General features: G+C 33.3%; 1 protein-coding gene across 5 annotated transcripts in view; it reads right to left on the bottom strand.

Annotated features, from left to right (window-relative positions):
- Positions 1-15743, bottom strand: part of LOC114936709 (protein abrupt) — a 98511-nt gene that overhangs the window by 27822 nt on the left and 54946 nt on the right. For 4 of the 5 annotated variants that reach the window (XM_085490266.1, XM_029309991.2, XM_029309990.2 and 1 more), the window contains 4 exons: positions 6144-6374; positions 5145-5345; positions 4861-5020; positions 4004-4063 (listed from right to left, as the gene is read on the bottom strand). In XM_085490266.1, coding sequence (XP_085346392.1) covers positions 4004-4063; positions 4861-5020; positions 5145-5345; positions 6144-6374 — 652 coding nt within the window. Of the gene's footprint in view, positions 1-1598; positions 3088-4003; positions 4064-4860; positions 5021-5144; positions 5346-6143; positions 6375-15743 lie in introns of those variants that run through there. The other variant, XM_029309992.2, reaches the window with a different exon arrangement.

The raw sequence follows: 15743 nt of genomic DNA, 5'->3' as shown, positions 1-15743 counted from the left end.
CTCATAAAAATGGCAAGAAAATAAAAAGCGTAATGCTTTGACCAAGTTTTCTACTGAAAGTACGAGATGCATCTTTACGCCAAATATCAAAAGCCCGACAATGGGATTGCGATTATCGTCCGAGCGAAGGGTTGCTTGCCCTCATCAAACTCCTATATATGCGAATCGAATGGTATGGAATACGGTGGTAGACAGGGAGAGGAATCGGCGAAGGAAAGAGAAAACGGAAGGACGAGGAGCGGGTCTGGGTGGAAAAGCAAGATAGAGAGGAACGAGCGGGAGGTACTAGGTGCTGTTTGTTGAATCCTCGAGATCAATACGACATACCCTATCTCTTCCTCCCTCGTAATATTGCAAACCATAGCACGCGTGACACACGTATATGTTCGTATTCCCGATATCACATCGAGAAGCGAGGTGGGATGCTGCGCCGAGTGGGTTTGGATTTTTTACAAAACTGATTACCAACTTTTTTCGTTAAAAGAAAAAAAAATTAAAATTGCGATTAGATTATCTATTTGTGTTTTTTTTTCTACAAAATAAATTGACATTAATAAAGAGAAGAAAGTTGATGATTAATTATGCGATCGTCATGTCTGTGTATGCACATATATCAGTCATCGTGCCAATTATATCATGAAATTGCGGTATTATACCCTCAGATTCAGATAGGCAAATCTTCATGCTAATTTCTGAATAAAAATCTCACGATTTCATAGGAATCTTTGTTTGAATTCTCGTCAAGCCTCATCGATACACCCTTTATATATAAAAATTCAAATCTTTACAGGATTTTTTCAAAAATATTTGTTTCGCAGGAAAAAAGCGACGCGAGTGAAAATTACAGTTCACATCTCCGGTTTTCCCACCCAGGGAAATCTCTAGGTAATTTTTCATTCCAGCTCTTTCATAAAGCTTAAACCTTTCTACAAAAGGTTAATATACTGTAAAGGGATGGCTTTACGACGGAGGCCTATCTTTCAAGAAACTAGACTGGTCATATCACTTTACTTAATACGTGCTAGTTACACCGCAAAGAATTTCAGAGAGGAAGCTCTTTCTAACTCTATCCCTCTCGCGTTTCATCCCCATTCTACCTCTTCCGACCAATCGAGGAAGCTTGCTTATCGTCATCGCGAAGGGTGAACTGCGCACTGCGGTATGGGACGAAAATAGGTCGGCCAATTCTCGTGTACCAGCACCCTCTTTCGCCAACACCTACCTATCGACACCTCCGCACCCTTATCCGAGCTCTAAAAAAAACGGATATTTGCGAGTGAGCTTCGATCGTTTAGGCGCGGTCCTTTCGACGCGCACTCACAATCAGTGTCAGACTTAAGCACCGCCGATGCGCTGAGAGGGAGGTGGAATGCGTAATAAAGTCGTCCAAAGTGTTACACGTTAATAATTAATTAATGCCTCGGAGTGACAGAGAGATGCGAAATTGGTAATATAATTTTGCAATTAAGTGCTTTCAATTATGCAACGTAACTTTGAAGGTATTACTTGTGTTAGCAAAGATATCACATCATATGAAAAAGCAGAAGCAACGTATTTGTAAATTTTGGCTCGCGATTGCAAATAATAAAACTCAAAAATTTATTAATCTTACAAAAGTACCAAATGTTAATTTATTGAAGTTTCTCAGTACAACTAACTAACTCTTGCAACTTTCTTAAATCTTGAACTTAAATCTCCATTATCTTCTTCAGAGCTCTATATATATCTTTTACTATTATCTTTATATAAGTAGGTATATATGCATAAAGATAATAATAAAAATTTTAATAATACTTTAAAGATCGGAGCAGGAACTCCTCGTCACAGTTCGATCTTGTTAATCAAAATAAACTAATTATGAGATCATCTCGAAAATAAAGTATAAAATATTATTCTATGTAATTGCTACATAGTATGATTGCGCGTACTTTTTAATTTCTTTCGGTGTTCCATTATAAAAAAAAAAAAAAAAAATAACAATCTTATACACCTTCCTCTAGCGCATCGCACAAAAAAAGACCTATGTAAATATAAACATATTAACACCTGCGATTATACATCGTCAGTTCACTTCCGTTAAGAGAGACGAGCACATATCTCGTCATCTCTATGACGTGCAGAAATGCACGTAGTGTATTTTTCACATTCGATTCTTTCATAGTGCGATAATAACGAATACGTCACTATTAAAATTGTCAGTCTTATGGGAATTACCTAACGGCGTTGTTTTTCCTAAATGTCTGCTTTTATCACAAATCATCCGAAGGACCTTGGCGAACGATTCTTCTACATGTGAAAGAGTCTCTTCAGGATTCTTCGATTTTTTTTACTCTGGCCTATTTCCAAATCACTGCTTGTCTTCGGACCATCTCTCCGACGTGGAATACTGTTGTTGCTGGCCCACGGAAACCTGCGAGGCAGGCTGCGAGCCAGGTTGCTGCTGTTGCATCTGCATCTGATACAGGGGATAGCTCTTTCGCTTCCTGATACCGTGCATGGAAAGCAAGTGGATCTGCAGATACTGCTTCGTCTTGAATTGCTTGTTGCACACGTGGCACGAGATGTACTCGGTCTGCACGGTGTGAACGTTAACGATGTGTTGCTTCAAATTGGAATTGTTCGAATATATCTTGCCGCATTCGGGACACTTTGGTTTACCGTTGAGACTGGTGTTATCCATCTGTTGCTGGAACCGTCTCTGGGTCTGCAGCATCGCAATGCTCTCAATCTTGTCCTTCGCGCAGGATTGCAGCATCAGATTCAGTTGGTCGCCCTTGGCAGCGGTGGTGTTCTGCTGAAGACTCTGGAGATTGTTCTGCAGTTTCTGATGCATCATCGTGAGCTGTTCACTGTTCAGGCTGTTGAGGGAGTTGAGGGCATTAAGCTGCGACGACTGTTGGCTGGTGGCAGGATGATGATGGTGCTGATGGTGATGCTGAAAGATGGTCGACAGATCCTGCCCTTTCGAGTTGTGACCCCCGCCACTCTGGTAGGTTCCAGACCCGGTCTCGTTTCTCGCCGAGGACGTGCCCGGCAGCCAACCGGAACTCGAGCTTGAACCGTCTCCTCCAGAGGGCTGCCACCGCCCTGGAACCACCAGCCAATGTCAGTCCTCAGCCAACCTCGTACGATCCCTTAAACACTATTTAATCGCTCTTTTTTGTCTTTCGCAGCCCTTTTTTTTTTGCTATTCACTCTTTCGACTTTCTCCGTTTCGGAAAGTGCATTTCCAGGTTTTAAATATAGCTTGCCCTCGATAACTTTCGCTCGGTCCCTCCCCCAAGCCTTTCTATAAAACTAGGATCGATTCTTCGTACGAATTAATACCGTAATCATTTCTGGCGCTTCCTTTTGCGGCCTACTCTGTTTCGCCTTCTTCCTTGTCATCGCCTTCTAATATATCGCAGTTTTTTTTTTCTATTTCTGATTTTTATTCGAATTTTTCTTCAAGCGAGAGCGAGATTCAAGCACTCGATAAGCGAATTGGTCACAATTTTAATTTTAAATTTAAATTTCGTTTATATAAAAAAAATAATGGCAAGAACTTTGTCAATGTAACGCGGGAATTAATTTTACAAAATTTGTATAATTTCCTAAATCAACAGATACACGAAAAATGAACCTCACGTCGCAGACGTGAGGACAAAAAAAAAGCGAAGGTATACGACGGGTAAATAGTCGTTTTCGGGTCTAAAAATAATTGCATGATTGTAAAGAGAGTTCGCATTTTCGGAAGATAGAGTAAGATACGCTGTAGATAGAATAAGATACGCCGCAGTAAAAACGAAAAACCATCGAAATGCGACTCCGTAATACGCTCCTGGTTATACCGTGTAATAAGAGGGGTGGCTGGCAGGGGATGCAAGGTTATGAGAGGTACGAGAGTTTTCATGCATTCCGAATAAAGACTCTTAGAATCTTAGGAAACGACGGAAGGATACTAGTCTGGGCTTCGAAAACATTTAAAAGAATGAGACCAAATTGATTGATTTAATATACTCACCATAATTTGGGTCCTGATTCGCCACTTGATGCATACCTGACGGACCTGGCAGCCCCATCCCTGTAATTTACGAATAAAGTAATTACTCGATTCAACAAAAACTAACTTTATTTCGAATGCAAAAAAAAACAGCTTAATCATTAGATCAATTTAAAAATCATAATTTAATGACATATGAGATATATATCTCTCTTGAAAGGCTCATTTATAATAATACGTGATACATCAAAAAATTTAAGGACTTCAAGGTAGAAATATAAATCTTTAATGGAAATGTAGTATAAAACACGAAATTGATGTGGCTCAATGCAAATAAATATAATACAAATAAATAAAATCAAATTACGTTAATAATGTTAGTTTGGTACATTTAATAATAGATTTATATACCAATATATTTTCACAAGTCAAGAAACACAATAAAATTATATATACAAATAAAAATAATTATAATTATTCAATAATTAATTTTAATTGAAGCCGTAATTAGTAATTAAGTCGTACTAATTGCTAATTACAAAAGTAATTAGTAACTGGACGAGGAATTAATTATTAATTACAAATGTAATTAGTAATTAAATGTGCCATTAATTAAAAAACTAATTTGCATTCTCTCAACGAAATTAGGATTTCTTTGATTTATTATAAATTCGATTTTGCCTTGTAAATGATGAACCGACTGTTGTTTTCACAAACAAATCAAAATGAAGTAAATAATATTTCTTTCAACAAATTAATATTTTTCTTTTTTTTCTACAAGCATGCAGCAGGTAAAAGATTTAATGTATACTTAATAAAAAAATGCGATATGTTAAAAATGGTCGATAATTTTCAATAGAAGATATATAAATAATAACCTTGAAGGCCCAATAATGCCGCAGGAAAACTGTTGCGATGATGATCTATAGAGTCGTTTAGAAGATCACTCGGTTCAGTCTTCACCGTGTTCAGGATGCTGCCGTTATTCGATATGTCTTCTTCATTGTCAGACATAGAATTCGAATCTTCCCCAGTCGACTGAAAGTAAATCAAAAAAATTCCCATTTTTTTTAAATATATAATTTTGTAAAATATCCGTATATTCTTCGGAATAATATTAATCAATTTTACGAAATTTTTATAACGAGATTTTTCTTTTCACCTGTATATTATTCGTAGGTATCGTGTGTATCGTGGGTCCACCTTCGAGAGCCTGACCTAACAAGGATTCTTGCAGATCCAATTTCTGTTCGACGTGGTTGTCCAATGGCGGACTGCAACTTCTCGGTCGCTTTTCCGGAGGACTCATATCACTTTCATTGAGGTCTCCTCTACCATTGTCCTGCCAATTACGTGGGGTTGCCTAACGAAAAATTAAAAACAATATGAACAATTGTAATTATCTCTGAAACAGATAATTATTCTTCACAATCTAGTTCCACAATTAATATTTAATCTTCAATAACCTAATTATATTTTTTAATGTATTATAAATATTTTATATATAAATCTTTTATTATACTACAACGTATAATGAATTATATAAATAATGTAGACAATTAATATTTTATGAAAGCAATTTCCGAAATATAACCACGAAATACAGGATGCTTTCCGTCCATCAAGATTGTAATTGGATGCTGACATGGATTTGCATATACAAAGTTCATATTTTCTGAAGCGATTGAATCGTTTGGTGCTCCTGTTTTAATAGAAAAAAATAATGTCTCATATTTCTTCGACTATATAAAGTTTCTAATATGTTGTATTTCATCTTTTCTTTCTAATCAGATATTTTTTAAAATATATAAAAAGGATAAAAAATATATATTATATTACGCGCGCGCTTGTGTATATACGTATGCATATATCATCCCGCGGCAAAACTTGGAATATTCATTCATTATTAAAGTTCCCGCGTAATATTTGTCTAACGTCTATTATAATATAAATCGCGAAATTAAAAGCTAAAGGGACGAGGCGGGGAAATCCTAGTCGGAATTTCGCCTGTCACCGTAACAGCGATGGCGTAGTGTTAAAAGCACATTAATTAAAATTCGTTTTAATTAAGGCTAAATTAATTAAAAGTTCGAAACCAACCGTATAATTCCTATAATTAATTTTCCAACTTTCATATTAAACTGCCGTGGGGACAACTTACAGGCGCGCTACCGTTGTTGCCGGCCGACGACGATGGAATTTTCGTACTGGAAACGCCGCTCTTAACGTCCGCCAATCCTTTTACCTGAAGCATCTGCGCTGTCTTCAAGAAGGCAGGCAGCTGCTCCTGACCTACGTGCACCTCTCCGTTGTACATGAAGCGTAGCAAGGACTCCATGTCCGACGATGCTACGTCCCTCAAGATTACAATTGGATGCTGACATGGATTTGCCTGAACAGAGAAAGAGTTCACGTTTCCTTTAAATGTCATCAATTCCGAATTGATCGATTCAAGAGATGCGGTTTACTTGAGAAAAATTTACAATATAAATTTGCGTACATATATTTATTCATACATACATATATTCGAAGTACGATGATATTGCTCGTAAAATACATGTGTATTGTAATTATATCATTTGCATCACTCACACTCACAGACATACACATATAATTAATTATAATTAATTAAAAGTTGTAATTAATTAAGAATTGCACTCTCACCCTGTGTTTATTTTACAACGTTTAATTTTTGGATTTTTAAATTATGTTGGGCATCAATCGATTAAACTTCATATATAATATTTTTTTAAACAAGCTATACGCGCGCAAAAAATAAAAAAATTGTTTGCGAGTGTTTCTCGTTAGCACAAAAATCACAAATATAAAATTCTTGCATATTATCATAATGATAACATGGAACCATATAGAATCGTATTATGCGAAAGTTTTTTATAGTGTCATATTTTTTTTGTAAATCAATTATCGAGAATTATATAAAAATGACGTAAACGTGTCATTTTTATATTATTATGTAAAATATTTATATAAATATCATATAAAATTGTAATTTTATTTTGAAGAAAAAATTTGCCGCATTCGTATCATTTTTCTGATTCTTTATTTGAACAAAATTGTTGAAGGTGACATCATTATGTGTAATTATGATAACGATGATAATTGAATGTTGTAAATGTCATCATCATCGTCTACGTATCATGGTATAATCATAGATAACTTTGCTTTAACAATGTCAAAGTTTCCGACACGGAATTGCGCTATATTATATTTAGTTGTATTATAGTTGGGAAATAGATATAGTCCTTTAATCTCACTGCATCGAGTAAATCCTTAACAGTTGAACTTTTCTAATCTCAACTCTCGAAAAACGATAAACATAGTGAAGATAAACAGGGAGCGCAAACTTCGAAACCTAAAGAACGCGTAAAAAAAAGACAAAAATTGTACACTTTTTTTCTAACATATAATGGAATGCAGACACCCAGAGCTGAAAACTGATTAGAATGAATCATTACTATTATTTTCATTATTGATGATAAAATGTAACACGTATTGATGATTAATCTTTTATCAGCAAATAATTATGGCACGCTATATTATATCATTATTGATAGTTTAATGACTTTATTTTTCTGTGATTATATTTAAAATTTTATTTATGAAAACTGCACACTGCACTTTTTTTTATTAAACTTGTAAAACAATATATTATATTTAATTATATATGGTACATATATTAAATAAATATATAAATTTATATACATATATATTATAATTATATACATACATTGTCAAAATATTTTCAGACAGCTTTTAATTGCGTTTAAACTATTTCGGTCTGAAAATATAATATAATATCGCATAGAATTATTTATTATATCAAACACGCATAGCTGATTCGCAGAAATTTGATATAAGATACCAATGTCAAGTTAATCGCAGTAATTAATTATCAGCTTATTCCAAGTAGCTATTAGTACAGTTATTTCATCCGTAATCAGCTTTCAGTATCCATAGTGTGGCAATTATAAAAAGCACTTACCCTAACATCCGATCGATCAAAGTAATCGATCCGTAGAAAGCGTACAATTTTTCTAATCCTAGATTCATGTGAGCGGAGATCAGAAAATCAGGAGAGATATATCGATTCTCTCTGTACACGCGAGAGGTCAAAAGGTTTGACGCTCGAATCCTCTTCCTTTATAGTATTGAACAAAATATTTTTCCCGTACATTAAAATTCAGTAAATCGTGCTTCACTTCGATATCAATCTCGCGCAAAAAGAGAAGTTACACTTCGCAGGGTAAACGATTTAGCGTCGGTTAAAGGTTAAGAGGTATACGAGGATTCTGATCGATGCTCAGCAAATCGATCCTTCTTCCGAAGTGCTTAATCCCATCTACCGATGGACTGCGCAGGAGGAGTCTGATGGCCGATTAATTTGTAACGATTTATTACTGAGATGCATATAATCAGCGCAGCTTAATCCACGTCGAAGCTGACCTTCATTTTGCTGCACATTGCTGCATAAATTCATTTTTTTTCCTTTTTTATATTTTATTTCCATCTCTGCTTCTTCTAATGCTGACGTTGCACACTTAACTCTTTCAGATTTTTAATATTATCTCTAAAATACGCTGAGAAAATCTTTTTGTTTTCATCTTTGTTTGCATAAATAAATTAATACAATCTGATTTTTTATCAATTCGTAATGTAGCCAAAGAATAAAAAATTAAATTAAATATAAAAAGAAGGAATTTTACACAAGATATGTCGAATGACAAATTATTCATGCGGTGCCAAGAATGTCATTTTTTTTTACCTTTTATCAATTGACCGAATAAAATGGCTTTCCGCCGACCTTTAATTGCATCTGCGAATAGTCACGCTCGACGGCCAATTGATTCGTAACGACGATTAATAACCTCGGCGCGTATAATGATCGATACTCAATCTACGTCGGGATGTTCCTGCATCCCTTGGGCATCAATTCTTGCACCTGTCAAACCAAAGAATTAACTCTTAATATTGAACGATTCTTAAAATCGTTAGACGGCAACAATTTATTCACGGCAATGAGTACAAAGTTGCTCGTTTGTAGCTTATGATTAATTATAATTATATAAATATATTTATAATATTATATTATACATATAAATAATTTATATATATATATATATATAAAGTAGTATATATATATATATAAATAATTGTAGGAAAAATTGTACTTGCCTATTATTAAATAATATATATAATATAATATATATATAATATATATATTATTTATACCTGGAAGATTACATTATTCAATAATTATGTTTCTGGAATTAAAAGTATTAAATTATAATTACACATATACATAGATATCATTAATTCACACTCATTCTCACTAATTCTCACTAACTCATTAATTAGTTAATTATTTATTTAATTCGAATAATTATTCCTATAAATCGATCCATAATTATTAAGCTGACCCTATTACTTAAATCATTATTTATAATATTATATGTATAAATAATTTATATAAAAAATTATACTTGCCTTATTAAATTATATATGTATATATATAATATATTAAATACTTGAAAGATGGTGTTATTCAACAATTATTTGTGGCATTAAATTTCTATTAAATTATAATCACACATACATAGACGTTATCAGTTCTCACTCATGCTCACTAATTCTCACTAACTCATTAATTAGATGATTATTTATTTAATTCAATGAATTATTCCTCTAAATCGTTTCAAAATAGTATCAAGCTGACGTTATTACTTAAATCATTAATTTCTAAATTTGTGCATATATATAGTTGCAATATGTGGGCGCAATAAATGCACAATGCGTTCTCGGCTGAGCGGAGAATTTGCATCGACGTGTGCCCCGGTATCAATCACGATCGCTCTTGCAAAAAGATCGCGAGGGAGCAAATCACCTTCCTCAAGGCGCATAAAGCGGAGGCGTTTCACAGCGATGTATCTAATGCCGTGGCAACACTACACGAAATGCCGGTGCCATTATCGACAGCGATATTAATTATAATTAATGAGCCTCACGGGGTGGCACGGCTTTCTGTGCGTCTGCCGGTTATTATATCGAGACGACGTGATGCTGCATACATGCATATATATATATATATATATACAATATTCTCCACAAGTTTGGAAACACCTTACATTTTACGGTTAAAGAATTGCATGACAGCGATCTGTTATAAATAAAAATGTCATTTAAATATTTTACGTTTATTTTATGATTTATTTATACAAAAAGTCTGCACACATCTGTCAAAAAGATCCTCTTAATTTAAGAGAAAAATTTCTCTACAGAAATATTCTTTAATTAAATATTCTTAACATGCAAGTATATAAACTTAATGGATGTTTTTTATCAGTAGGTATATTATGAAATATTATTAATCGTGATAACAAAAAACAGTCTCATTATAAATGGACATTTGTTATTTATTGCATAGTATATCCTTCTTGTATTTTCTCGCATGTTACGAATATCTAATTAAAGAATATTTCTTTAGAGAATTTTCTTTTAAATTAAGAGGATTTTTTTTGACAGATCTGTGCAGATTTCTTGTATGAATAAATCATAAAATAAACGTAAAATATTTAAATAATATTTTTCTATTTATGACAGATCGTTGCCATGCGATTGTTTAACTGTAAAATGTAAGGTGTTTCCAAACTTATGGAGGATACTGTATATGCATATATATATATAATATATATATACACAACACTAATATTCCCTATTCCTCCGAGACATATTACAATAATGTCGCGATCTCGGAGAGCCATTTTGACTTCGATTATCTACGTCTGCGTCCTAAATTTAATGTCGGTACGTGAAAACCGCGGAGACCTGGACGCTCTCTGCCACGTGCAGGGACATTTATTATTGGTCAGTATCGACTTAATGTCCGTACACGTGGTGCAACGAAGTGCGCCTCTCGATTTATTGAACTGCAACGGAAGTATATTGTGTGATCGCGTGGAAAGTGCTTCTTGAGATAGAATCAAGTTGCGCGGATATATCGCGTGAAAACGTCGTATATAACTAAGGAGAAATGTTAATCAGTTAATGGATGGATAGACGTAGATGTAAGGAAATACACGTATTATAAATTCTGAAAATGAAGTAATACGAAGTTAGAGAATAACTGCATATTTGAAAAAATAATTAATATTAATATGCACAAATATAACAGTGTGTGTATATTAATATTAATGATTTTTTTGGGTATGTAGTTGTTCTCCAACTTCGTTTCGTATTTTTAATTATTTCGTAATTAAAAAAATTAATATTAGTTAAAAAATAATTAATAAATGCTTTAAAAAATAATGAACATTAATATACATAGATATAGTATGAGTAAATTAATATTAATTATTGTTCTAAAGTATGTAGTTATTTCTCCAGCTAAATTATTATTAATATACGTATGCATATCTATCATATATTTAAGTTAATATAACGTACAAATAATTTTAAAATATTAAATTTAAAGAGAAAAAAAACATAAGCATATTTATTTAATATATTATTTTATAAAAAAATTTCATATATAAAAAAGGAATATGTTTTAGTATATGTAGATAATCCGTTTTATGTGTGATGTAATATAAAATTGTATTTTATAACAGTTTTTTTCGCAGATTTTGCAACGAATCAGTCGTGTCATGATGCAGTTTCGTAATTGAAGAAGTACGTTTTATTAAATGCCGATGGTCGCTCCGCAATAAAAGGAAAATTCTGTGCTGATCGAGCTTTTTATCTCGGCAAAAGTATGACTTAATCAATCGAATGCATTGAGATTCATCTCTCGACGAAGGTAATTTCTGCAACGCGCAGAAGAGAAATATTTTTACCAATAATCCGCCGCAGTTATACGAAAGCACTTTTTAATAATAATTATACGATTGAATAAACGATTTTTATTATGACGTTAAAAAATATGGGAAAAATTTGATGTGAACGATAAAGTAAGTCTCTTGTTATTGTAGTATTTCATTCATTGGATCACATTTATTGATAAAGATGATCGGAAAAGTAACGTTAATTAATGAAAAGAAATTATTGCGAGATTTAATACATGTTATTTGTAGAATAAAAAATACGAGTAAATTTCCTTCCTTCAATTTGTCATAGTTTTGATAAGATAAAATATTATTATTTTATTTTGTGAAAGTATCAAACGAAAACGCATTTCTAAATATTATACTTATCCCAGGAATATTTTATCATCGGTATATTTGATCCTTTGATACTAACTATATCCGACGCTAGAAAGCTCGTTAATGGAAATAACTCGAATAATTGAAGTAGTGGAAATCATCACTGCCCGAAGGTATCTACACCTTTAAAACTCGGCGTTAAAATAAGAGACAAAGATAGAGAAGTAAAAGAGGAGAGATAATGGATGATTGCAGGGGAAAGAGAGAGAATGAAACTATGAACTCCTTTATCGCATTAACCAACTCAATTAACAACTTTGAGACGAGACACCATCCTCTCTCTAATTAGACCTAACGGGATTAAAATAGGTCAATAATTAATTGTACGATCGCACGTGTGTGTGTGTGTGTGTGTGCGCGCGTCAGTGCAGAATAGACGAATAATCAAAGAGTCCCTGCGATTAATTCGCCAGATATATATGATATGATATCGATCTGATTATCACAATTCCCTAGCGAATGATACCTTGCTCGATTATGATTCTATGTGTGCAAGGCTGATATGGCCGGACGTATTTCCTATAATTACGTATCTTTATACATAAAATGTGGAGCTCTCTTTCACTGAAGGATTATATTTCATTCCGTTATAATTACGCATAGAATTGTACAGAGAGCGCATTAATGTAATCTATCACGAAAGATTATATTGTAGTATATCGTATCGTATATGTGCTTGTTATCAAATGAAATCTAATTGATAAATTGCTCGTATATACTTCATCCGACGAACAATTTGTCTCAATCATCAAAATAGCCGCCGGATAATACAATATTTTTAGCGATATATATACGTTACCCCATTCACCCATTTTCTTAGAATTCAATCGTCACACAAATACATAATCAATATTACACGCATTTTTTTTAAATCAATTCTATACAGTTGAAAATTTGTGTTAAATTTAACAGATATCACCAAACGATCTACAAAAATTTGTGTATTAATTTAACATAATATGGATACGTGAAATGGAGACACAAATATAGTGTTAATATTTTAACATGAAATAAATGCAAAACTTCAAATAATTTAAAATAAATTTTGTGTAAAATTAACATACTTTTAATGTAAAAATTAATAAAAAATATGTTAATTTTAGATTTTATCATTTTCACTTATATTATAAATTAAAAAATCAACATTTTTTCCTGTAAATTTTAACAGATAAATCTTGTCACTAATAAAGCAGAACATATTTATTGTGTAAAATTAAAAATAGATGTACGTACATTCTGTTATTTTTACATTTTTTTTCAGTTGTTTTACTAATTTAACAATTAAGTTCAATCAACAGAACAGTAATATATGTTAATTAACACATAAATGTGTTTTAAATGTTTAACACAAAAATTTTAACGGGGACCGTTTTTAACAGCAAAACAAATTTTTCTACCGTGTATAATATTTCCGACGCATGCAAATGTATAATATCTCCCCCGAAGAGAGTGCATGCAAATATAATATCTATCGATTTATTCCCGTTATTATTGTCTAATATTCTCATTTATCTAACGTGGTCTAGGCGATTAACTTCCGCCTGACTTTTTCGAGAAAACGCGGCTCGGGACGTGGGAAACTTTGCGCCAGGTCTTATTAACGACTCCTTATTGCAAGCCGTGTGCATGCATGATTTTTCCTCTGCATCGTCGACGTCGCTCGACCATAATTATATCCAGCCACCTGTGAGCGATCGGAATCCAGAGCGTCCGCTTTCTAAAATCCGTAAAGCAACGAACGTACGCGATGAAGATCGAGCGATTAAGAATCGAGCTGCGGCACCGATAATTGATTAGTGGAAATATAAAGAGGGAGGGATAGAGAGAGAGAGAGAGAGAGAGAGAGAGAGAGAAAGCATGCGTGAAAGACACAATAATGGGGGGCGGTAGAGATTAACGATACGCCATAGAAAATGAGCAGACTTGTATATGTCGCAAGACAAGACACACTCTTGCGGTCCTTAACTCCTTTAAGCCTGGGCGCCTTCATTATAACGGGTCATATATCATTTTTATTTGTGATACGCGAAAGCATCTATTTTCAAAGACACGCGGTATTGTTGTCTCAGTTTATGAACACGCCGTGAGTTATGATTTAAATTATTTAGCACAGTTGTCCGCGCGCTTAAACCGGAATAATGAACAGGGGAAAGGCAGGCACAATGGGATCTTTAACTGAAAAAAATTGCTAATCATAGGCAGGAGGTGATTTACTCGTTAGAGATGAAATATAGCAAACAGTTGTGCAAAGAATATACACTCCTTAAAATTATTAAGGGATCGAAAAAAATTGTCCGAAAATAGGCAAACTTTAAATAGTTGTAACTTTGTTTCGGAAAATGATAATTTGGATTTTAAAAAAGGATTTTAAAGCTTGAAATCTCTACTTTCGAAAGCTAGTCAGTTTTTTTAATTTTCTTTAATTCTGATATCTTTTATAAACAAAAAACGACAAACATAACAAAATGGAAATTTTTTTCTCACTTTGTAGACATGTCGCATACACAAGAGAATTTGAAAAAAATGTTTTGATATTTTCACGTTAAAGGCTGAAGTTTTCCTTGCAAAATTGTTTTTTAAAATTTAAATTTCGACTTTCCTTTATCAAGTTATCGCAAATTGGAGAGAAAATGCCATTTTCGCTTTAATAGTTTATAACTCCGTTAAAAATCATCGTACAACAATTTTAAAAATGGATTTTTAAAGCTGAATCTTTGATCTATAGTGTGATATACAAGAGACTGAATTTTTTAAACCGGTGAACTTTTTACAAAGAGGTGAAAATAACGATGAAAAAGACTACGTAAACAATTTTTTTCTCTCTCAACCCCTTTATTCTTTTCCTTATAGAAAAACATGTCAAAACTCTATTAAAAAATTATTTTACGCGAAAAAATTCCAGACTCTCTCTTTTCTTTTTTAATAACGTGCAGATATATATTTATATCAGAAATCGCCGAGATTGCTTGTCATATAACAAAATAATTAACCATATAGAGGCGGAGAAAAATTGTATTGTTCATTGATGAAACTCTAAATTGTTTCTGACTTTAAAGGAGCACGCGAAGGAAAAGTTAAAGACATTATTATATACCATTTATAGTGTGTAGGTATTATATATACACGCTGAGAGTATCACGAACATTGAAGTAGGTAATCACGTATAGCTATATGTCGCGATATCGCATGTGCGCGAAGCACCTTTGCTAAACCGTAAGTAGAAAAGTAGATACGATTGCATGGTTTCTGATCCGGTTATACGATGTGCACGCCAGCGGTCGTGGCTTCGCAAAACAAATCATCGGGCATCACGTATAGAAGTAGCGATGGGTTCGACGGCTTGTTTGCAAAAGATCGATACGCGGAACGAATCACGCATGATAATCAATCATTGAGAATAGCATCCGCGCGCGAAATAGCGTGAAACTGTGAACTGTGAATTGCGGGGTGGAAACTTGAATGCGTTTGGAAATTCCGCTTTTACCGAATGTATGCAGAAATTATAACATCGCCGCACACGTGCTCCATTCGAACGGAAAATTGCT

The sequence above is a fragment of the Nylanderia fulva genome, unplaced genomic scaffold, assembly GCF_048542155.1.
Source record: "Nylanderia fulva isolate GAGA-0341 unplaced genomic scaffold, ASM4854215v1 Scaffold12, whole genome shotgun sequence".
NCBI lineage: Eukaryota > Metazoa > Arthropoda > Insecta > Hymenoptera > Formicidae > Nylanderia > Nylanderia fulva.
Note: the sequence above shows the minus strand (reverse complement) of the source record. Positions and strands in the feature narration are given on the sequence as shown.